Source organism: Euphorbia lathyris, chromosome 10 (assembly GCF_963576675.1).
Source record: "Euphorbia lathyris chromosome 10, ddEupLath1.1, whole genome shotgun sequence".
Lineage (NCBI taxonomy): Eukaryota > Viridiplantae > Streptophyta > Magnoliopsida > Malpighiales > Euphorbiaceae > Euphorbia > Euphorbia lathyris.
In genome coordinates, this window is record NC_088919.1 from 61,123,069 (window position 1) to 61,147,968 (window position 24,900).

At 33.6% G+C, this 24,900-nt stretch overlaps 3 protein-coding genes across 3 annotated transcripts; all 3 read right to left on the reverse strand.

The window, feature by feature from the left end:
• Nucleotides 1–6,176: 6,176 nt before the first annotated feature.
• Nucleotides 6,177–6,676, reverse strand: LOC136209522 (uncharacterized). The gene has a single exon (XM_066001015.1). The coding sequence runs from the start codon at nucleotides 6,566–6,568 to the stop codon at nucleotides 6,281–6,283; it is 288 nt and encodes a 95-aa protein (XP_065857087.1). The 5' UTR covers nucleotides 6,569–6,676; the 3' UTR covers nucleotides 6,177–6,280.
• A 5,130-nt stretch (nucleotides 6,677–11,806) lies between these two features.
• LOC136209662 (mediator of RNA polymerase II transcription subunit 27) lies at nucleotides 11,807–16,683 on the reverse strand. The gene is made up of 8 exons (XM_066001212.1): nucleotides 16,311–16,683; nucleotides 15,975–16,140; nucleotides 14,328–14,790; nucleotides 12,930–12,989; nucleotides 12,767–12,835; nucleotides 12,614–12,657; nucleotides 12,323–12,533; nucleotides 11,807–12,218 (listed from the first exon to the last, which is right to left on the reverse strand). The coding sequence occupies exons 1-7, from the start codon at nucleotides 16,615–16,617 to the stop codon at nucleotides 12,359–12,361; spliced, it is 1,284 nt and encodes a 427-aa protein (XP_065857284.1). The 5' UTR covers nucleotides 16,618–16,683; the 3' UTR covers nucleotides 11,807–12,218; nucleotides 12,323–12,358.
• Nucleotides 16,684–20,261: 3,578 nt separating this feature from the next.
• Nucleotides 20,262–24,642, reverse strand: LOC136209687 (uridine nucleosidase 1). The gene is made up of 9 exons (XM_066001242.1): nucleotides 24,291–24,642; nucleotides 23,368–23,483; nucleotides 23,181–23,240; nucleotides 22,588–22,770; nucleotides 22,399–22,503; nucleotides 21,959–22,055; nucleotides 21,771–21,878; nucleotides 21,554–21,689; nucleotides 20,262–20,705 (listed from the first exon to the last, which is right to left on the reverse strand). The coding sequence occupies exons 1-9, from the start codon at nucleotides 24,391–24,393 to the stop codon at nucleotides 20,597–20,599; spliced, it is 1,017 nt and encodes a 338-aa protein (XP_065857314.1). The 5' UTR covers nucleotides 24,394–24,642; the 3' UTR covers nucleotides 20,262–20,596.
• Nucleotides 24,643–24,900: the final 258 nt, after the last annotated feature.

The window sequence follows — 24,900 nt, forward strand, 5'->3', positions numbered from 1 at the left end:
TAATAATTTTTTTTGAAGAGTTAATGATATTTTAAGTATTTTTAATTCTTACATGATTCTTAACCATTGTGTCAAAGCGTGTAACCAAAAATAGAATGGCTCCTAAAGAGAGAAGCTCTGCCTTCTCTCTAGGTCTTTCTCATTTTCTTGCCGCCCACCACCTCTTCCTCTTCTGCTTTCTGTTTTCTTCTTTCTTCCTTTTCCTTTTCTCCTTTTCCAAACTTGATTTTTTGCAACCTTAAGCTAGAATAAAGTAGTCAGATCTAGTCGGAAGAGGGAGAAGGAAACTTGTCTTCCTCCTTCCTCATTCCTCCTTCCATCTATGACTGTATTTCTGTTTTTTTAGTTTTTTAGTGTTTTCTTTTTGTTTTCAGTTGAAGATCCATACATTTCATCGGATTTTCTCCATCTGATTCGCATCTCTTAGCTATATCACTGTCGTTTACGTATTTTTCAGATTTAGCAAGAGCGGAAACATGTTATTTTATACGTAGATATACGGATCTACGAGGTTGCACCAGTAAAAACGACTCAGATCCAGGTAGTCCAGTTAGTCGGAAGAAACTAAATGATGATGATTGATTTGCAGTGGCTTTTATGTGGAGTTGGATTCGTGAGAAGTATGAGTTTTGTCGTCTTATTGTTTTAGTTGTACCTTTTATAGTTATTTTTGCTTTTTGTAGACCTTTTATTTCCTTTATTGATGTTGTATTAAGTATTAGTCTGTTCTTGTGTAAAGTTTTATCCCTTGCTATTTTCATGATGTATCTTATATTTTATCATCTAATGAAATGTTTAAGCATTTTTATAAAAAAATATATTTTTAATTCTTGAAAATTTCTGTTTTGAGACTATTTAGATGTTGTTTGGTTAAGATGGAAAGTTAATTTTTAAAGAGAAAAAACTAAAAAAAAATGTTATTTCGAAAAATAAAAAATGTTGTTTGGTGGTAAAACCTTGACATTTATAAAAGACTTGGTTTTGAGACAAAGAGAAATTGAAAACCAATATTAATCTTCTTTTAATAAAAAAATAATTAAAAAAAGGATTTGATATTATATTTTGTGTAAATTCTAAAACTTCATATATTTTATTTTCTAATTTAACTTTTTTTTTTATTAAAGGTTTCTGTATAATGCTCTTAACTACTTAAAATTAATATTATCAAATCCTTATAAGTTTTCAACTTGTTTAATAATATTACTTACAAAATTTAGTTAAGTTATAAAATTTTAAGTTTTTAACACTACCAAAATAATATTCTAAAATTTTATATAAAAACAATTTTGAAACTTTTGCTAATAATTTTTTTTCCATTTTATCTTTTAAAATAATATCAATATCCTTAAATTTAATATTTAATTTGTATTATTAATTAAAAAAATCAATCATTAACTAGAGAAATTCTACTCCCGGTGCAATACATCGACCAATAAAAAAGGCCACATATACATGTTTATTCTTAACACCAATCATCTCACATGAATTGATATCCATATCCCTCTTTTGATTGGTCGGGTGTATTACACTTGGTGTACAATAGAAATTCTCCATTAATTGTCACGGTATTTATAATATTCAACATTTAAAATGTAATACTTTTTTTAACTGCTTTTTTTCTTTTTGAGAAAAAAGTAATTGTTTCATTCATAGAAAAAAAAAATAGCACATCTCGACGTAAGTTATTAAAAAATTACAATCTAGAAATACATAATAGAAGCTTGAATCTGCATCTTCAATGCCATAAATCGTGATAAAACAATGGTACAATATGCTTGAAACTATTTTTGACACAACAACGGGAAACAAACTCCACCCATAATCGACTTCAGAATCTTTTTCTCTACTAATGACTTTATAATCATTTAATGAGCTAGATCTATGTGACAGGTAGATAAAACTCTTCTGTTTTTCTATGAAAGAAACATGATAACATCCATATAGAGAGACAAACTGCAACCACTCATGTAGGAAGAAAGACCATAAATACTCGTATAGAAAAAAATATAAAAATAATTTCAAATAAAAGAGAAACTACCCTTATTTTACAATACTTCATTGTCAGGTTTAGCAAATAATATAGGGTAAATAATTTATTAGTCACCTAGTTTTTACCTAACACATTGTTTAGTCCCTCTATTTTGAAAAATACATTTTAAGGTCCTTATCTTTTGCCAATATTAACCTTGTGGTCCTTTTATATATTTTTTTAGATTTTTAACCGAACATATCTTAGCTTTTAGGACAACCACAGTATAATACAAGTTGACTATGTTACTCTATTTTATATATATATATCTGTTTATGCTAAAATATAACGATTACAAGTCTAAAAAAAACTAGATAAAATGACCAAATGGTTAATATTAGTAAAAACTAGGGACCTTATAATGTGTTTTTCAAAATAGAGGGACTAAACAGTGTATTAGGTAAAAAGTAAGGGACTAACAAATTATTTACCCAATAATATAATATGGAGGTTAGTACTGCATGTAGTACTGCATATTTATTGTATTCTTTTAAAATATAATTTTAATTCAATAATTTTTAATTAAGTTATCTATATTAATGTGGCTATAACTTATGTTTGTCTATTTATGGAAAGTTATAGTCTTTTAAATTACAATAAGGCTAAACAAGGTTGGAGGCTACTAACCAATCCAGATTCCTTACTTGCACGGGTATATAAGGCTAAGTATTTTCCTTCTTCTTCCTTTCTAGTGGCGGATCTTGGTAATCAGCCCAGTTTTATATGGAGAAGTATACATGCTGCACAATTACTTGTTATTTCTAGAGCTAGACGTGTTGTTGGGTCAGGGGAGTCTATTAACATCTGAGAAGACCCTTGGCTGCCTGACCCTGACCACCCTTTTATAGAAAGTGCGCGACTTCCGGGCCTTGAAGTGGATACTGTGAATAACATCCGACAACCTTTAGGAGAGTGGAACTTGGAATTAATCAATGGGATCTTTGTGGATCGGGATATAGAACTTATTCGGAGGATTCCTTTAAGTCTCCGTTTGGTGTCTGATGCGTGGGGATGGTTCTGGGGAAAGAGAGGCAAGTTTTGTGTGAAAAGTGCGTATAAACACCCGTGGTCTAGAAAATATGGCAATAATCCATCATTGACAATTGATGGAGTTAATTGGGATACAGTGTGGGCACTTCAGGTTCCTCCCAAGGTAAAAAATCTAATTTGGAGAACCTTAGCTGGTTGTTTACCGTCGCTGAGCGCTTTATCTGCTAGAAGGGTTCCGATTAATAACTTGTGTCCATCATGTCTGCAATCGGAGGAGGATGACTTCCATGTCTTAGTTGGATGCCATCAGGCTCGACTTTTCTGGGGCCTGACTAGCGTTGCAGGTCTAGGAGATTCTTGCTCTTCCTTTAGAGAATTCTGGGAGAAGTTGAGGTTATTGTTCCCGTCGGAAACTGGTATGGTGGCAGTCTGCTGCTGGTTCTTGTGGCTTAACCGGAACAATAGAGTATGGTCAAAACAAGTCATGTCACATACCATACTCTTCTCCACTGCCATGCAATTTGTCTCAAGTTGGAAAGCTGCCCAAAGCCATGGAAGTGGTGCGGTGACGACGACTGCTGAAGTGATTCAGAAATGGTGCAAACCCCCGCCAGGTATGTTAAAACTTAATATTGACGGGGCCATATTTTCTGACTTGGGTATTGCTGGTTATGGATTCATCCTGCGGGATAATGATGGCGGGTTCCAAGCTGCGGGCAACGGTACTATTTACTGTTGTCTTGACCCATTCCTTGTTGAGGCGATCTCGTGTCGCGAGGCATTGAGCTGGCTGAAGGACTCTGGCAGGCAGAACGTGTTGGTAGAATCGGATTCACAATTGCTAGTGTATGCTATTCGGCTCTAGATCTAGTTATTGAAGACTGCAGAATCCTTATTAAGGACATAGGTAATGTGTCAATCTCATTTATTCGTAGGTCAGCGAATTCCGCTGCTCACCTTTTAGTCCGTGCAGCTACACCTGCTTTTGAGAGGAGGGTCTGGATTTCAGTACCAGCTTCTTATGTCTGTACTGCTCTTGCTGATGATATTTAATAAATTGTCCTTTCTTGTCAAAAAAGAAAAAAATTACAATAATTTATCTTTTTATAATCAGAAATGAGAAGTACAATACGCTAGTAGCAGACCTGTTGATAGGTTGGGCTCGGATTGGGCCCAACGGGCTTTTATTTAAAAAATACTGAGTCCAAGTTCAGTTTTGTCCGCTATTAATTTAGGTGAACTCGGACTGGATCGGGTTCGGCTCAAAAATCAAATCCCAAAACTTAGTCCATATAAACCCATTTAAATATATATGTATAATTTTTAACAATAAAAAATTAAAATTATACTTAAAAATAAATATTAATATATAAATATATAAATTTATTAATTAATATTAATAGGTGGATCGGTCTAGGCCGGTCCGTGCTATTTTTATAAATTTCAAGCCCGTTCAAAAAAGACGTGGGCTTTAGCAGATCTGAGCCTAAAATAATTTTTCATATCCAACCTCGGTTTAGGGGACACGAATCTGGTAGATACTCGGACCCGTAAACAGATCTAATTATGACACAAGGAAAGTAATATAAGAAAATTGAAATTAAAATCCAAGCAAATAAACTTATTAAAACTTCAAATCCTTTCCCTATCTTTTTGTAGTTGTATTTTCAAGTTTTTGGAGTGCTTTAAATTCTAGTTGAGACCAACTTCAAATTTTAGGTTATATTGTTAAAACTTAAAGTATGGAAAAAAAAAATCACTAATTGCGGGTCAGAAAACGCTGAAAGTTCTATATGGAAAACGTCGATGTAATCTTTTTTTTATATAAAAATACTTAAAAAATATCAATTTAGCAACCATAAATCACGATAAACACCCCCTTCAAATCCAAAAGGGATTTACATGTGTGGTATATAAAAGATTAATATAATTTATAGGATTCAGCTTTAACTATTTATTTTTAAGTAAATTTAGGTACAAAACTTGTGAACTTTTTTTTTCTATGTATAAACACAAGATAAAAGAAAGGCCCCCTTAATTTGTCTCAAAAACTTGATTGACCCCTAAACTTACAAAGTGTTTCATTAGTCTCCTCAACTTGTTTAAAATGATTTATTAACCACTTGAATTTGTCTAAAGATATCTATTGGTCTCCTGAACTTGCTTATAGTGATCCATTAGTTCCTTAAACTTATTTAAAGTGATATACATTTCAATTTGTAAAAAAAAAATATCAAAAACTTAAAAAATAAACGCTCTAAATTTTTAAACAAATCAACTTTATATTTTTTACACTTTTATAATGTTTTTATAGATTTAGGAAGGCATAAACCATACGCAGCCCCTTGAACTTGTCAATTTTTGGTCATTTTGCCCCCTGAACTTACGGGACGACCTATTTGCCCCTTCAACTATTTAAAAGTGGTATTAGCAACCCCCTGTTTTCATTATAACGGAACCAAAATGAAATTCCAACATTAGTACAAGTGTTCATGGAAGTATTGGAACCAGCCTGCATATATATAACCTCATTTGTAGCTTGTTTTAGTAGTGCATAACCATATATGTAATTTTTACAAGATAACTTGTGTACTGTCTATACTAACCTCATTTGCAGCTTATTTTAGTAGTGCACAACCCTTTTTATTATGACATTGGTGCTTACAATGAGAAATGTCATAATTGTTTCCGTTATAATGACAACAGGGGGTTGCTAATACCACTTTTAAAGTTGAAGGGGCAAATGGGTCGTCCCGTATGGTTTAGGCCATTTAGGAACTTAATCATTACAGCTTAAACAAGTTCATGGGCTAAGGAGACGCTATGTAAGTTCAGAGGACCAATCAAACTTTTTGAAGAAATTCAGGAACAACTATCGTATTAGGGACCCGTTTAGGCAGTAAGTATTGGTTGTTTTTTCTCCAAAAAGTAGTTGTTTCGGGATTTTAGAGGTATTTGGTTACCACTTTTTACAAAAAAAAAAAAAAAAAAAGGAAATCTCTGCTTTTCTAAAAAACACCATTTTCTAACGGTAAACAACAAACCATAACAGCAACCAGCAAACAAGAACAGTAAACAACAAGTTACCACATTTTCTATCTCCTGTTTAACGTTGAAAGGCAAAAGGCAGTTCTGAAAAATGGAAACAAACGAACACTAAACCTAAAAGAAAACTCCATATATAATACAAAATAATACCTCATTAACAAAGATACAAAAACAAGATTTAAGTAAAATGATTAAAGAAAAACTTACAAGTAATTAACCATAATTAGAATTAGTAATCATAATAACCAAGCCAGGAAAAACATCATCAGGATCATGAATATGAGGATTTCGTTCAACAATAAAAGGATCTCCACATTTTTCACTAATTGTATTCAAAGTCTCTCCTTCTCTTACAACATAAATTTCATCACATCCTTTCTTCATAAAAATTCCCATTTTCTCACCTTCAAAGCTGCTCGAAACCAGCAACATCACCGTTAACAACGCGCAACACCACGAAATCTTCCCCGCGATTGCAGTTGATGAACAATCGCGCACCATCAGGGACTCAATCGTTAAAACCGTGAAAGTTTAAGGACTTAATTATGTGTTGAAATTGTTGGAATGTTGGGTTTAAAGATGGGTTAATATATGGGGGGATTTGGAAGAGGTGGTTGAAGTGTTTGTGGGAGAGAGTTGAAATGTTTACTTCAATGAAGTAGGTAAAGTGTGGATTAGGAAACTCAAAATGAAAATTAGTTGGTTTAATTGATTTTTGGGTTAAGGTGCAAAAATACCCCCAACGTTTTGAGTGAGGACCAATTTTACCCCTAACGTCTAAAATGGTGCAATTTTGCCCTTAACGTTGGAAGTCAAGAGCAATTTTACCCATAAGGTTAATAAATTGGGTCAATTTCAGACACTATTATAAAACACAGATATTTTTGTTCCTTATTCATCACCAATTGCATAACAATTCGTTCTAAAAAAAGGATTTCATGTTTTTTATAATTTAATAATAGAATTTGAGATTAATATTTATAAATTTGGTGAATTTTTTGAATTTATTTTGTCTAATTCATACAAAAAGACAGTATATTTTTATTTATTTATTTTTCACATCCCAACGTATGTTTATGATTTTTTACTGATAAAATGACACACGTATGAAGTGTAGATGACAAGATTCATGACCGAGAAGACAGTTTGATGAATTATTTCTCAAATTGACCAAATTTATTAACGTTAGGGGTAAAATTGCTCTTGGCTTCCAACGTTAGGGGGTAAAATTGCACCATATTAGACGTTAAGGATAAAATTACTCATTGCCCAAAACGTTAGGGGTATTTTTGCACCTTAACCCTTGATTTTTTCTTTATTGGGTTTGGTTTGTTTCCTACCTTACTCTCACCTCTCAAGTTTGCACTTAATTAACAATCATGTTGGCTTTTTATAAATAATTTTATTTAGTATTTCATATAACAATGAATAGGATTACTCATATTTTAGTTTTATCAAGTTTGGACATAATTATATTCACGTTGACTTACCACCAAACGCATGGTTCAAAGTGGTTAAGGTACTGGATCAACTTAACCACCCAATCAGAAATCGAGTCTCGAAGATAAGAATGCATAGATAAATTGTTTTCACCCGTATGAAACTCGAAAAAGATACAAATGAAAAAATTACGGATAACAAATGCAAATAAAATAGAAAAGAAATTCGATGAGATATATGAATTCAAAACAAAATAAAAACACAAAAAACGGAAAAGTACAATAAAATTTGGATGAAAAGAGGAAGAAGGAAGATAAATTTTTTTTCCCCTCTCAAAAAAAATAAAGTTATTAGGGACTTTTAAGAGAAAATGAAGAGCGGCTAGGTTTTTTTAGCAAAGGAATTTAATTCTCGGAATGTAATAATGAAAAGTTGTCCGAGTATTGTTTGTTCTTATCTTTCTTACCTTCAGGCCTAATATATTATCCTCTATATATAAACTATTATTGTAACCATCCGGTCTAGAGCAGGTGGTGCTGGAATAAAAGGTATGAGTAACTAGCGACTCTAAAGGATGGCGATAGAGACAGGAATGAACTAAATCCCATATAAAAAATGGAGAGAAACTGAAACTTATTAGTAAGGTGAAAATCTAATACGTACAACGCGTTTTAAAACCGTGAACCCCAAGATGTTCGGTTTTTACAATTATTATATTTTAAGATATATTTTGAGATGAATTAGACTAACGCTCTAAAGGACTTGCATGTGCTTCACCAACATGATATCCGATAGTGCTTCAGCAACTTGACATCTTGGATCGGATTACAGTTGCTCCTCAAATTTTAGAAGTCCGAAGGCTGCCCCTTCCCTCCCTTTGGTTGGATAAAAGTTAAAACTGACGGATTGGATTCGGGCTTCCTGAGTGCAACCGATTCCGATGGTATTTTTCACAATGCTAGGGGCTTTCCTTATGATTCATTTGGAAAAACTCCATTTTTGTGGTGGATCTTTTAAAAAAGCGACTTGTTCCACCCTTGGGAGCCTCGTCAAGAATAGAAGCATTGTTTGTCTTAACTTCTAAAATGCAGTTTGCGGTCTCTCATATTTTCCGGGTTGGGAACCCGTCAACAAATTCTTTACCTAAGTACGATTTAGAGGCTTTTGATCTTCATTGGTGGAGTTCATCTCCGAATTTTTGTGGCTCACTCACTCATTAGTGATTATTTTGTTAACAAAAGTCAATTTAGGTTTTGTTAGCTTGCCTTCTTAAACTCTTTTTTGGTATTTTCTCTTTAACAAAATTTGTGTGAAATATTATAGACCAAAATTTGCAAAAAAATAAAAGAAAAGGAATCATTTTATAATCAAAATATAAAGCAGAAAAAGTGAATTAAGCTAAACATCAAGTTGCAGTAGAAGCAAAAATAAATATCTGAACAAGGAGCGCTGAAGGATGACGGTAGAAGCAAAAATAAATTGAATCTTAAGCGATTGAATTATATTAGCAAATTTGTGTTTTTAATACACATAGACGCATTTTTAAAGTTCTAAGGCCCAATAAATTGGATTTATCCTTAAGCGGAAAATATATACATGGTATTAGACTTAGGGCCCGTTTGGTTGCTACTTTTCACGCTCCTGTTTGCCTTTTCATTTCAAAGGGGAGAGTTTTAGGTGTTTGGTTAGTTATCTTCTGTTTGCCTTTTAAATCTGAAAAGCAGCATTAGGTGTTTGGTTAGTGACATCCTGTTTGCATTTCACACTTGAAAAGCAGCCTTTTACAAAAGCAGAGAATCTCTGCTTTTTGGAAAAGCAGCTTTTTTAAAAAGCAAACAGCAAACCGTAACAGCAAACAGCAAACCGTAACAGCAAATGGCAACAACAAACAGCAAACCGTAACAGCAAATGGCAACAACAAACAGCAAACCGTAACAGCAAATGGCAACAACAAACAGCAAACCGTAACAGCAAACAGCAAACAGCAACAGCAAACAGTAGGTAAAACAAACGGGCCTTAGACACTTAGGGCCCGTTAGTTTTACCTACTGTTTGCTGTTGGAAAAAACTGTTTTTCCAAAAAACATGGATTCTCTGCTTCTGTAAAATGCTACTTTTGAGGGGTAAAATGCAAACAGAAGATATTCAACTAACACCTAGAACTCTCCATTTTAAAGTGAAAAGGCAAATATGAGTATGAAAATGAGGTACCAAACACCCTCTTAGTCCCAATGTAGAAGCATTTTGTCGAGTTATTTGACATTTTGAAGTATGGCTTTCGAGTGGCCGGAATGCAATGGATCATGCACCCTTTTTCCACCTCTAAATGTGATGGCATTCGATTTGTGCAAGCTGTGACCTTTATTTCTTTTGCTTTTGGCTAAGAGAAATTGCAACTTCATTGTTCATTTCTTTTTAAGGTTGGCTATTTCCAATGACGAATCAGAATTCAGACAGGGATGTTTGTGATGGTCTCTCGTGATTTATGAGTGCAAATTGATATTAATTTTTTGGATGTTTTTAGCGTACACAATTTCCATAAAAAACATTTAGCGTTTTCCGGCAACCAATGGGTTCTCAACCCCTCCTGAATCCGTCCTTGGCTATTTCTATTAGTGTGTTATTGTTTTGTGATGGAGGATGTCCCTTCAAGTGTGCATATCTTGTATTTATTATGAATCTGCCTTTTTAACTTAATGAATGAATTTGGATTATTAATAATAGTGTTTTAGTAAATTTAGGTACCTCATGCTATCAGAATTATACTATTGATGGAATGCCTAGATAAACTGCATTAGTTTTGATTTGACTTCTTTATTTGCAGTTCATAGATGAGGTCAAGTATAGTAATTTGTCTTTTAGGCAATAAATATCTAATTCTTAAGTTTCGGTGTGAAGTCAGATTTCAATTGAACTAGAATACTTTTAGTTAGTGCAAACTAATGGTATATTATATATTACTTTATTTAATTGATTAAGTTTTTAATCATTCGACTAAACTAGTTGGTGAAATTAGTTTAATAAATTTGGTGGGTAGTATGGATACTTGATTATATTGTTTGTATTTTGTGGTTGATTATTGTTTTTATATTTAGGTTATCCATTTCCATATTTAGACTCATTGCCCTACTTCTTACCAAACTAACACTAGACTTTTCCAAAATACCCTTAATTAATCAATTCTTTCACTCAAATTCTCATCCTTTGCAATCCAACTTCAATTTCATACATCAATCTAAGATTTCAATTTCATACATCAATCCATAAATTTCTGTGTAGATTAGTTTTTGGATATTTAAGTTAGTTTTCACTTTTATTGAATGAGATTTGAAGATTTTATGCCCGATGGATTTACAGTTTACAATTTGGATGCGCAGTTGCTTCCACTGTAACAGCTAAGACAATTGCTTAGCAATTGCTTCAATCTGTTTTCTAACAGAAAACTCTATATTTACTCATTATCGATACAACAACTAAATTAATCTATTTAAAGAAGCTTTTACTTCTAAGAAATCAAAAAAATAAAAATCATAAATTTCAACAGAAAATCACAAAGAAACCATGGAAATTAGAGAAGAAGAGAGATAATGAAAGAAAGTGGAGAGATATGTTAAGTTATAATATATATGTTAAAGGTCCGTTTGGTACGCCGTAATGAATGTTGTAATAGAATGCCCATTACAATGAAGGCTTATTACCATGTTTGGATGAACCATATTACTTTTGTGTAATGGAATCACAAATACATCATTCATTTTTTCTTTGCAAATTGATGTAATGACCATTACATAAAGAATATGCATGAATCCTCATTACGACTAACTCTTTTATTTTTATTATTAATATTTATTATGCACAATTCTTATTAAATGATAAAACAAAAAAAAAACTAGAAAAACATGAAAAATTGAAAAACATGAAAAAATGCAAAACCCGAAAAAGCAAAAACACATATATCGAGAAAACACAAAAAAAAAGCAGAGCTTGCAATTCATATTTTTCGTGTTTTTCTCATTTTTCACGTTTTCATGTTTTTTTGTTGATTTTAATTGTGTAAATAAAATTTTATGATTATATTTAACTAAACAAATATAAGTATTGAAATGGTAATTACATTTCATAATTTTTTATTTATTTATTAACCAAACATGGTAATGGAATCACTATTCCATTCCATTACATTACAACTTTGATTACATTACATTGCATTACGTCATACCAAACAGATCCTAAGGATATTTCGGAAAAGTTAACTTTGAAAGTGTTGTAATGAGTCTAATATGTAAACGAGCCTCTCAATTTGGACCAATTTTCTAATTTACCCTTATATTTATCACGAGGTTTACATTTCAACAAATTAATTAACTAAATACATAGGCTGTTACAGTAATGTCTATTTGAAAATTTAAAGTACAACTCTAAGTTACAATGCATCAAATGATTCAAATCCTTTGAAGATGTTTCAGTTTTCCAAAGAAAATTTTTATTTACAAAAAAGAGCAAATCCTTAAAAATCTATAACGAGATTTAACGGGCATGATGTGCTGAAAAAATCGGAGCTTTTTGCCTAATATTAATAGCGTTATAAAATCAGAATCTTACTTTTGTATCAGGCTGCTATTTCCACAAGATTTCCTTTGCATTTTACAGCCAGCATCCACTGTGAGATTTGAAATTCCAAAAGCAGCTTCTGTGCACTAGAGATGCAAATCTGCAAAAGAAATTCCTTTTAGTTGTTCGGGTACGGAATAACGACAGAAAAATGCACATTTTTACTGCTTCATGGTTAACAAGCACAAGTTTCACACTTTTTACCTTTCTACTTTCTTATGTCAGCTAAAATGAGAGAAACTACAAATCCTCGGAAAAGCAACCGATATGGTAAGCCCCTGAAGCTTGGTCCTTAGTAGAGGAAACGGGCTGGGTTGAGGAAGCTTTTGGAGGAAAGAAATTCCGATAAGGTCGATGAACTGGAGGTAGCAATAATGATGATTTTCGGTCCATTGCCAGTAGCCGCCCACACTTACTGCAGCAACAACTAACGAATTCATAACGCGTAGCAATTTCATAATACCATTAATGCAATGCAAAAGAGGAGAAATTCACCTGCAAACTTTGGTAAACAGTGTTTGGTAGCTGCATATCCAGTGCTAGATAAAACAAAAAGCATCCAAGGAACAATATGAATGTCTTGTAAGGTGAGTGACTTAATTACGAACAACCAAATCAAACCAAAAATTCATGAATTTAGGGCCGTACCAAAAGAACATATAGGGTTGTTTCGGTCCTGGTGCCGAGAAAATGTTGGAGGGCCATTGCAGCATGCTCCTGCAGGAGGATTAGAACAAGTTAGCTAGAAATGGAATGTTCATACTCATTTTCCACCTCAAACGAGAAATAGATTAGAGGCGAGCATGGTTACCGTGATATGTTTAAATACATGATGCACTGAAAGTCCTCTTGCATGTATGTAGTTGCCTCCCTGTTGAGTAATATAAAAAATGAATAAATTTTCAGCTAATACAGCTATAATACACTTCAGAATAAAGGAAGGGAAACGAAATGGAAAAAACAAGTAGATATTACATGGAGTACAAACCAGCGCGCAAAAGAAAAGTTATATTTATCAACATATGCCTTTCGCTTCATACGAAAGGAATAAAGGGCAGCCCAGTGCACTACGCGTCCCCGCTAAGTGAGGGTCCGGGGAGGGGTCCCACCACGAGGGTGTATTGGGGGCAAGCCTTCCCCTGCTATTTTTTTTGGTAAGAGGCTGCTCCTAAGACTCGAACCCATGACCTCTCAGTCACACGACAACAACATTTACCGTTGCGCCAAAGGAATATTGAAAATAAATTTATGAAAGCTACATAGTGGTTTGCTATAAAATAACTATATAAGCAAGAATCTTGTATCAGTTCCTAGTTAAATTAAAGATCCTGATATAACATTCTAAAATGTAGCCTCATAATCCGAGGAGCTGCAACAAAACATTGCAAACTGTATTTGAAAAGCTTAATTAGGCCCGGTTAAAGAACAAGCTTGACAAATTTTACCAACCTAAACTTGGATGTTCAAAGCCCTGGCTGAGTACGTTCGATAAACCCATAACCATGCACCACAAATCAGAACATCTCTATCCGAGATGCCTTTGGAATTACAATTTAATAGTTATTTCCCTTCTAGCCATTGAAGGATTCAACATTATTCATCATTATATAGGCTGTGCAGAACACTGAATTTGGAAATGAACTTGTCTAAAAAATCATTTCCCAGGTATAAAACTAGGGTCCAGAATTAAGATATGCAATTGTAAAATAGCAACCTGATTTAAATCAAAACGCATGCTACTTGTGCATTTTCCAAAAAAAATTTCAGCTTTTACACTTCAAATTGTGGTTTGATGCTAACATTGAGGAGCAATCAAGATCCATTAACTAGAATTGAAGCCGGAAGTAGACTGATTAAACTTGGTCAATCAGCATCAAATGTTTAATATATTGAATACTAGTCAATATGCAGTTTGTCTCGGCAATATGTAACAGAAGTTACGATTATTATGAATAAAGGGACAGAACACATAGGGCAATAAGAGCATATTCAATCATGCAATAACTTCAGTCCTTCAATTCTTTTTACCAATTTTAAAAAAATATTAATTTTTTTTTTTATTAAAACCTCAATTCCATGGCATGCTTGTGACAAAGTGAAGTTACTTTAATAGTCAGAATACTGTCAAACATGAGCAATAGTACGAAACAATCATACCACTGTAGAAGACTAGAATCCTGAATAATGCACATTTAATAATCAAAATTACCTCATCTGGAGAAAAGAAAGCTACTGCATCTGGATCAACAGAACCAGCAGGATGCAATGAGACTATAACTCTGAAGACAGATGGAAACAACAATTCAATTACAGTAGCCTTATCAGAGGTACTGCCCCCCTGTGACCCAGTCCTTAGTTTATTCAAAGTTTGAAAATTATGCTCCTTTGAAATTTCTATGGGATTCTCATTTGCTGAACTTGGCAGTGAAGAAGCTCTTTTCAACCAATCTAGTCGTTCATAAGTGGAAACTTTGAAATTTGGCATTTCTTTTTCAAAACGCATTAGGATATCTGACAAAGTTTTGCAACCACTAAGATCTTCTTGAAGAGTTGGTTGTTTTACTTGGGAACTGCAATGTTTCTTTGAGACTTCTGCACTTTGACCATCTACCCCATCATCTAGGTGAGGAAAGTAACGCTTTTTTTGATCCGTGAAGGCCTTAAGAGCTAATCTGAAAACGGATATAAGATAATTATATAACACAAAATGGCACATTCACTAAACAATACATGCTGAGATGATATACTTAACATTGATGCTATTCTTAACATATAAATCCTAACAGAGAGGAATCATTCTTTTGCACACTACCCACTTTCATTTTTGGAAACAAAAACCTATAAGTAGAAGGTTTTCACATTCCACGGCCAGGCCAAATCACAAACCTCCATGAGGATTTATAGAGGAATTCACAGAGCTTGCATGAGAAAGCTCAAGGCTCATTTCATGTCAAGGAACAACAATCAAATAGGAAATAAAACGACCACTTTCTTTTCCATAGTTGTTAAAGACGCACTAAGGCGCTAAGGGGTCCTGGAGCCTAGGCTCAAAGCGCAACGCAAGACGTGCGTCTGTGGAACACGAGGGGCAGAAAATAACAAAATATATATACTCTACTACTAGTTAAAGCATATCAACATTTCATAATATCACCAATACTCTATTACTAGTTAGAGCATAAAACAAAAAAAAAACAGGTTGTCTACATTAACTTGTAGTCTTGTTGGTACAGTAGTTACGAGGAATAGAAAAAAAGGTTTGGCATGAACAGGTTGTCTGCATTAACTTGCAGTCTTGGTACAAAAGTTTAAAATATAAATACATTAACATATTAATAGAATTACATGGTTCTAGAGATGACCAGTCCATAAGCAGATATAGTCTTTATATATTTACGTCTCTTGATATTCTTATTTAGATCAAGGGTTAAGATTAAGTTATTTAAACTAGATTAGTGGTTGAGATTTATCAAGCATTCCTCTTACACAAAACAGTAAAAAAAAATAAAGAAAAAACCTAGTGAAAACAGTATATGTTACTGAGGAGCGTCGTGACTCAGGCTCCGAGGCGCACAAGGCGAGAGCCTTTTAAACTGCACCTCGCCTTGTAGAATCAAGGCTCAGTACCTTGAGCCTTGCCCAAGGTGCGCCTTTAACAACTATATTCTTTTTTGGAAACAAAAACTTAGGAGTAGAAGGCTCTCACATTCCAAGGCCATGGCACGAGGAGAATTCACAGAGCTTGCATTAGAAGGCTCGAGGCTCATTTCATGAGCAGGAACAACAATACAATCAAATAGAAATTAAAGGCAGCACAGGCATTAGCCGTAACAACATCAAAAAGCTGCAAACCAACCTTGTTCTGTCAACTGCTGATGCACCAGCCTGTCCAGCAAGTTGCCGTTTCCAAGCATATGCAACGACTGCACCATCTGGACACACCAATGGCATGTGCAGACCCCAAGAATTACTTCGAGACCTTAAGGAATCATTCAGAACCCCAGATTCTTCTAGCTGCCTTCCTAACAAAATTAACAAAATTCATGAATGATAATAGCATCTAAATCATGAAAGCAACCGAGGTAAAGGTTGAATTTCAAAGAAAACAGGAGCCACAAACTTAATTTCACATGAAAACGCAAACAATTTTAACCTAAAATGCCTAAAACCCTAAAATAACAAGGAACAATACCAACTGATCGGAGTTCTTGGAGGTTTTGGCGCATGGCAGCATCTTCTTTGACGAATAACTGCAACGGCTTATTGCTCTGGTGAGGCTGCGCCGCAATGAAAAGCGCTTCAAGGAGGCGGTCAGCGCCAAGCCTTACTTCGGCAATGAGGCGAGCTGCTTGTCCTAGCCTGTCCATCGCCATTGCTACCTGCTTCGGCGGTGCATCAGCAGGCGGAGGTTGGTTGGAATTCTGGTTCCCTACCGGCGTAGGCTCCTGCTGCTGCTGCTGCTGCTGAAAGAGCATTAATGGATTGAGTTTCGTCGCCATAAGAAAGCGTTAGGTATTTTGATCTTTCCTGAACAAGTAGAGGTAAGGAAAAATGTCAAAGCAACAAGTAAACTTGTTTGTTATGTTTAATTTACATTTACTGGTTTTAAATTAAACAGACCAGTTTAATGGTTTTAATAAGCCTAAACTCATAACTAAACCTCATAATCATTTAATTTTTCAGATTAGCCCCTGGATTTTAGTTTCCACACATATTGATCCTCTCACTAAGTAAACCGTTAGTGAAGCGTGTGAAAATTAAAAATTAAGGGTTTAATCAATAAAAAAAAGATAAATATCATATATACTTAGACATTGTTCTTTTTTACTGAACTGAACTGGATGCTACTGAACTGAAATTATATTATTAGACTCTAAAAATAGCAATAAATAAAATAAAAATCTTATAATAATAATGGTTCTAATTATAATAATAATAAATAATGATAAATTACTGAACCGAACTGAATTGAAATTACTGATACTAAAATTAAGTGACAAAAAACATGACCTTAATCAATAAAAGTTATAAATATTATGGGGCTTAATATGATTTTTTCTGTAATAATAAAAAAATAGCATGAATTAAATATACTCAATTTCATATAAGTTAGTAATGTCCTTAATATTGAATGTAATCATCGTTGTGCTTCCGATGACCTGAAACAGTGGTAAACATCGGGGAAGAGTCGGATTCCAACGAACTCTCTTTAATGCTTAAGTCAGTGTAGTATTGGAAAGTACGAGATAACTTACTTTTGGTTTGTAGACTCTAATGCTCACCACTACACTACCATTTCACTTTTGTTTATTATTAACTATTTAAAAATAAATAATAATGTTATAAGTTAAATAATTAAAATATGATTTAGTATTATTTTTTCTATTTAGATTAATATCATTAAAAATTATTTTATTTTCTCAATAATAAAGTTTAATTAGTATTTAAGTCTAATAAATTAAAATTTAAGTTTAATTATAAAATAGATATGCTATTAGTATATTTATATGTTAGTTATTAATAAAAATAATCACTATTAATTTAAAAAGTATATCTTTTCTCGAAACCAAAATTTTTTTTATATCTTTTCTTTAATTTTTATATATTTTTTTATCATATTAAATTTATTAATACGATACTGTTGGCCCAAAATAAATAAATTTTATTTTCATGTATATAGAAAGCTTATATTTAATTTTAGGGTATAGTTTCCATTTTTCTAAATCAAAGAAATAAAAATGAGGAAAAATATGAAAAATAAAAATAATAAATATATATATAAACAAACCTCCAGCTCGACGAACGGGAAGTCAGCTCGGCGAGCTAGAGGTCAGTCCTCGCCCGGAACCCGTTTTCGGTCACCGACTTCTCCAAACGCATCTGGACACAACAACGAGCTAACCTACGAAGTCTAGCCCATCCCCACACCTAGGCCCAAGCCTTAAAAGTCTCTCACAAGGTAGTGAGGTGATGTGGCATGGAAGTTAGTGGTGGTTTGTGGAGGTTGAGGAAGTTAGTGAGGTGGCAAGTTAGTGGTCAAAATTAGAGAGAAAAATAAGGGTTAGTTGATGATTAATTACTCAAATTGCCCTCTCAAAATACTATAAATAGACCCTCAATTCTTCATAAAAAAATCACTCATTCAACACACAAAACCCTCTCACAAAGCTCCAATGCTTAATTCCTAGTTTTTGTTCTTTGTTCTTCAAGTTCTTAGTTCTCATTTCCTTTTTCTAGCTCTTTTAGTGTGCTTTAGCTTTAATTCAAGCCTCTTTTCAAGTTTTTTTTTTTTAATTCAATTTAGCATTCCTAAGCCTTTAGTTTACTCAATTCCTTAATTAGAATTATTTTCCAAATTAATTTTCCAGATTCGTCCAATTATTTTTAAAGCCCGATTTCGTCCATTTAAAGTCATTTTTTGCTTTCAATCCCTTCAACAAAGTTTTTCCTGACGTCCTGAGGTTCAATCTAGTATATTTATTTTCCCAATTCCGTGCTCAGAAACTATAGTTACAAGCCAATCTTTACAGTCCAAATTCTTGTAGATATTCTGTTTCCAGAATTTCCCAGATTCGGCCAGTTATTTTCAACTCCCAATTTCGTCTATTTAGAGTCCGGTTTAGCCTTCGATCCCTCATAGAAGTTTGTTCCTAACTTTCCAAAGTTAAATTTAGCCTATTTACTCGTCCAATTCCGGGTTCTTAAGCACTCAATCAATCCCACCGAAGTCAAAGGTTAAATCTGCCCCATTTGCCTACCACATGTTTTGATATTGTCAAGATCATATTCCATACGGACCCAACCGAACGTGGTGCATTAGAGGATTTCAAGCCGATATCAAAGTTCAACGTCCAGCCGAGATAGCTATTGTGGCTCCGAGTTTGTCGTTGAATTTCAATTTTCTTTTAATTGCATTTCAATTCATTGTATTGATTTGTTTTTTCCAATTCAATTGATTGTCTATATGTTTAGTATAGAAATTTTTCAATTGTAATTCATTTCCAATATCATACTTTTTGAACATATGTATTCTAACCTTGATCAAATCAATAAAATACCAATTTTTTTCACCAAATCTTGTGTCAATTTCGTACTTTCAATTTCTTTATTTTACCCATCTTCAATTTATACGCTTAGCTTAAATAAAAATAATTAATCTAGCAAAGTTTTTATAACGGCTCTAGAGACCCAAGAGGGACTTTTTCAATCCTTGCGTCCCTCGCCAATCGCTTCGATTAGAATTCATGTTTTTGGCGCACAATTTCACAAACTTAACCGTCTTTCATAATTGAGAAATAATTTCTCTGGCACGCCCGCACCCTAACCACACGTGACAAGGTTGAAATTAGCATATTTCGAAAATATCGTTAACAGATACCATATTTTGATATTAAATAAATGTTACTATTATATTAGTATAGCTTTTATGAATATAGTTAATATTATACTATGTTATAAAATTAAATACGAATAGAAATATAATTTGCATATGATTTTTATCTGTTGAACCCTGGGTTAGATCCTGATTAAATCTTAAACCCTTGACCCTTTGTCTTTTTTGGTTATTTGACCGGTTCAGTTTTGACAACCATGCTTGTATATATTCAAAATTTAGGAAAAAAAATGAAAATTTAATTTATTTATTATATTTAAGAAGTAATAATAAGATAATTAAATAAATGTCAAAATATGTGAAAATTACAGACCTGAACTTGCTGGACCTATGTAACTTTTTTTTGGGACAAATACATGAATATCATAATTAAATAGAAAATTACAACTAAATCATATCACCAAACTTAATTCTTAATATGTCATTATTCTCTATATATTATGATTTTACATCATAATTTAAAAATTCTAGACTCCAATTCATAAATCATAAACCCTAGAAAATATATTCTAGACTTCTAATTTATAAATACTAATCCTTAAAATATATCGAAAGTACTGATTTTACTAGTTTGACATAATCTAAAAATATGACTTGACATAGTTGTAAATAGTTTTTAAAAGATGAATTTCTGTGTAATTTTCCCTAATTTTTTCTATCAGCCCATTAGATACAAGTTCAAATGCACCGAACAGATGTGTCCGCCCAACCCATGAACAAGTCAAGACTTCCAATCCATAGAAAAGAAAGTAATAAAATATTTAGAAAGTCGGCATTTCATAAACACAAAAGAGAAGTTCTATATTGTTCAGTGTCCACAAATGTCAGAAGTATCTTGTTATAACTTATAATGAAAACTAGCATTACAGAGAATTCAGAAATAACAGACTTAACTATGTGGAATTAACTAATTTAACAGTTGTAGGCGTTTTTGCACATGCTCAATAGTTTCAAATGATGGTTAAGATTTAAGAATGCCAAATTGTTGGACCTCTGTGCATAAATAACACAATTCCACTTAACCCATCTTATCTTCAGTGTCCTTCCTGCATCTCCAAAACCTTGAGGCACATATGATTTGTTTTTCATGGTTTCATTAATAACTTTCTGGCATAATTGAGGACTTCTACCACATTAACTGTCCAAGCAACTTCAACTGGGGAGTATCCAGACCATGGGTTGTTTGTATTCCATCTGCGCAACATTCACAGTCTCATCATATAACAACACAGCATAAGGTAATGGTAAACCCTGACCGAGTTTATGGGTCACCAGTTGAACTGCCCATGTGAACGGGTTTTCAGATATTAATATTAAAACTATAATTGGACCTTAACTATGACCTTAAGCTTTAGTTCAATTGGTTCACGACATGGTATCAAAGTTTCTTACACCAAGTGATCGAGGGTTTAAATCCTGACAACGCCATTTGTTGATTTAACTTCAACACATGGCCTATATTGTACATGCTTCAAGCCCAGTGAGCTGAGCATTGGCGTGCAGAGATATGTCAGATATTAATATTAAAGTTATTATTGCGTCTTAACTATCAGCTTAAACTTTTAGTTCAAAAATTGTATAGTTCTCGGGACCGGTTTGGCTACCGGATCCGGTTGAACTAGGTTGATCTGGTCGGGTGGGGTTTGATAACCATGGTCATCATATAAAAATGAGGAAATTGTAGTACATTATTTGGAACGGCTTAATACATCAGGGCCCTCCTCCACTTGACTAAATAATCTGTTTGGGCCCCTAAATTTCGGAGACGTCTTATTAGCCCGTGAACCTAACGTGAACTTAACGTGAACTTAAAGTGACATACTGGCTTCTAAACTTGCTTAATCTGATCTATTGACTCCTGGAATTTGCTTAAAGTGATACACGCTTCAATTTTTCGCACTGCCACGTATGCCTTTGGGGGTTAATCATATCACTTTAAGCAAGTTTAGGGAGTTAATGAGACATCTCAAAGTTCAGAGGGTCGATTGGATTATTTGGCCAAATAAGGGGGCCATGATGTATTAAGCCATTTGGAATCGTACCTTTTAAGCCCTTGGTCCATTAATGTATGCCCTACACAGATGCCCTGCGTCTCCACTCTTACAACCCCTTTCTTGTATGTGAAGAGATCAGGCCGAACTAGTGCCACGAAACTTACAGGGTCATGAAGGAAAATACCTGTGTTGGAGCAACAAATCCATGAGTAATTTCATATTATGATAGTCTACCCAAACATCAATATCTCACAAAGAAAATTACCATATACACCATCAGATTTCACATGCCAATCTCTATAAAATTTGCACATGTCACATAATATCTGAGCATGCTTCCCCTTTGATTCCCTCAGTTCCAGCAGATCGTCATCTGAGATTTGAAAAATTATCAATAAACTATCCAAGAAGAGCTTGAGCATGAACTAAAAAGTGAAAGAGGTCAAGGATCACCTGTAAGTTGTACTTGGGTTGTGATATTGATCCCAACAACTGTAATGTTTGCTCCGGATGTGAAGACCACATCTGCTGCTTCTGGGTCTCCATAAATCTGCAAGTCAAAAAAATGTTGGACTGGATGCACATTTTCAGGTAAAACTGTTGTTTAAGTCTGCTAAAACTTATTTTAGGATGCGACTCGTAAGTTGCAGCCAGAGCTAAACATTATATTATAGAAGTATAATACTCGATTGGAGGTTGGACAAATTACAGCTGCATCTTTTTGGAGTACTTAAGATCTTCTTCCATCAAGATAAAAAATCACCGATATTTTTTAATATGATTAAGCGGTATGAGATTGAGAAATAAGTTAATGAGTAGAAAGGATCTACTGAGAGATGAGGTCAAATATAAGAGATCTGCAAAGTATAGAGAAATATGTACTTGATACTTACATTTGCTTCAGCAGCAGGATTTACATTTCCGAGTGCAAAGAAAGCACCTCCAAGTACTACAATTCTTTTGACCTTGCTTGCAAAGGAAGAATCCCTTTTGATTGCCTAGCATCAAGACAAGACAATGGTAAAGTAACATTTCCAGATTATGAAGGGTAAATGACAGTAATTAAAAGGATTATATTTTACCAAAGCCAAGTTAGTCAATGGTCCTAGTGCAAGTATAGAAACTTCACCAGGAAACTCCAAGACCTTGTCAACTAAAAATTCAGAAGCAGTCATCTTCGATTTCTGTGCTTTTGGAGAAGGTAGAGAAATTTGTCCCAATCCATCTGAACCGTGAACAAAGTCAGCAACACGTGGTGTTCCTCCCTTTTCCATGAGAAAGCACAGTTAAGAAATATGAAAAACCAATACTGATCTAAATTGCTGCCACAATGAATGGATACACAATTGTTCGGAAGAATCTATACAACGAAAAAAAAAAAAGCAACAGAAAGGCCACTTGCAAACTACCCAAGAAGGCATAGTAGATAACTTATCAAAACACGCGACAATTTTGTTGAAAGAGAAGTCCCAATAGACATGGTGAAAGCAAATTTTCACTTAAAAAACAGGGAATATGAATAAAACATCGCAGAATAACAATATTTCAAACTTAAGAAGCGACGCCATAGTGATAACAAATCAAGTGTTATTCCAGACACACCAAACTAAGTCGTATTTCAGTATAAACTGAGATGATACCATTTAATAAGTCAATGATGCATTTAGTTAGTCACCTTTAGAGGCTCCGGGCTGCCTTCTGCCACTGGAACATCTGGACGGCCTGCAATCTCACACTATCCTTTTGCAAATAAAAAAAGGAATTTGATCATGAACAAGTTCCAAACATAAGTTAACAAATGGAATATGACAATTTAAATATCATACTACAGAAGATGAAAATATGTAAACAAGCGCACACACCAGAAGCAAAGCATTGCGTGTGGCATCTTCTGTTGTTACGTTACCAAATACTGTTGTCAAACCTAAGATCTCCAGCTCTGGTGATTGGAAAGCCATTAGGATTGCCATGCTATCATCTGTGGATCAACAAGTGCACACAACAATTATTAGATCAGTAAACAAAATGTACAGAGATCCATACTTTCTGAACGCATATTTGACAACAAAAACAGCACGAAAATCTTTTGTCCATTGCTGAATGATTTTAACTTTTAGAATCCTTGAAACTAGATATCTATCCATTTGGAGCAGAAAGGTAAGGCATAATACAGCTTCTATCTTACTTTTTAATCTCATCTTTCCAGGGAGTTACTGTGCAATTTGCATAGTGAATATAGCTTGAATCTAGGATGAAAAATCACATCACAACACAGATAGAGCAGGCAAACAGACGAAATTTAAAACTTACATTACACAACAAACATTTGTATTTGGTAACTTCATTCAATAAGAGAGAGAAAATTTTCGAATTGACCTAAACTTCAATTCCAAAAATGGTAAATCTATCCTTCAACTATAACTATCAGAAATTCAAAGTTCTTATTTAGTCAATCAAGGATCTCCTCTACTCTACATATCCTGAAGCTCCACACCTATTTATAGAACACAGAACATGCCAAACATAATGAACGAAACTAAACCAAAAAGAAAGAGATAAGATGAGAAGAAAACGCATACAACGACACTTCAATTCCAGGAAACCAATCACATTGAGCACAGATAGTCGATAACTCCAATCGATGAATAATTCAAACAAAATCAGGTAAAGTACTAAGAATCAGAACACAAAGTAAAAGATAACTCTCAATGAAGTTCTATTCCCGCATTATAAGAAATCACATAGAAAAAGTTCGAATAAAAAAAAAAGTTGAGAAAAAGCTCACCGATCCCAGGGTCAGTATCGATAATGAGCTTCAGAGGAATATCAGAAGAAGCAGAGAAGAAACCGCCGTTTTCGCCATTAATTTTATCCATCAGACCATCCATAATTCCGTAAAGAAAACTGTTGCTTCGTTTAAGATCTAAAATAACAATCAGTGATTCAATCTATAGCTTGAAACTAGATATTATTCATATAATCAAGAAGAATTTTGTCAGGTTCGAAGCGACGATGAGTCTGATGAAAAGCTGAGTTGCCACCAAAACTCCAAATTTGCTGAGACTTCTATTTGGGTTTTGGTTTGGTAGAAATTATTAATATTTTATTTTGAGAAAATATTGATGATATTGAGAGAAAAGGTTTTTCACTTTTTGTGCCTTATAATCAATCGACAACTAGAATATTCTGTTTATTTGTTGAATCCTTTGCTTGCTTTATTTTTCCACTTTTACCCTTCTATTGCTTTCGTTTTCCAATAATAATAATTAGGGAGAACGTTAAAAAAAAAACATACTAATCTCGGTTATGAATCTTGTCATCTTGGTAAATATGTATTATTTTATCAATAAAATAATAAATCATAAATATATATATATACGTAAAAAAATTTATAA

What these genes read in the sequence shown, in the direction of transcription:
- LOC136209522 (XM_066001015.1), bottom strand. Translation starts at nt 6,568, where the DNA reads ATGGTGCGCGATTGTTCATCAACTGCAATCGCGGGGAAGATTTCGTGG.
- LOC136209662 (XM_066001212.1), bottom strand. Translation starts at nt 16,617, where the DNA reads ATGGCGACGAAACTCAATCCATTAATGCTCTTTCAGCAGCAGCAGCAG. An exon ending in CAACCCTATATGTTCTTTTG is followed by an intron (nt 12,658 to 12,766) that starts GTACGGCCCTAA and finishes TGTTTTATCTAG; the next exon opens with CACTGGATATGCAGCTACCA. An exon ending in CTGTTTACCAAAGTTTGCAG is followed by an intron (nt 12,534 to 12,613) that starts GTGAATTTCTCC and finishes TTGTTGCTGCAG; the next exon opens with TAAGTGTGGGCGGCTACTGG.
- LOC136209687 (XM_066001242.1), bottom strand. Translation starts at nt 24,393, where the DNA reads ATGGATGGTCTGATGGATAAAATTAATGGCGAAAACGGCGGTTTCTTC. An exon ending in CACGCAATGCTTTGCTTCTG is followed by an intron (nt 23,241 to 23,367) that starts GTGTGTGCGCTT and finishes GCAAAAGGATAG; the next exon opens with TGTGAGATTGCAGGCCGTCC. An exon ending in AACCCAAGTACAACTTACAG is followed by an intron (nt 21,879 to 21,958) that starts GTGATCCTTGAC and finishes TTCAAATCTCAG; the next exon opens with ATGACGATCTGCTGGAACTG.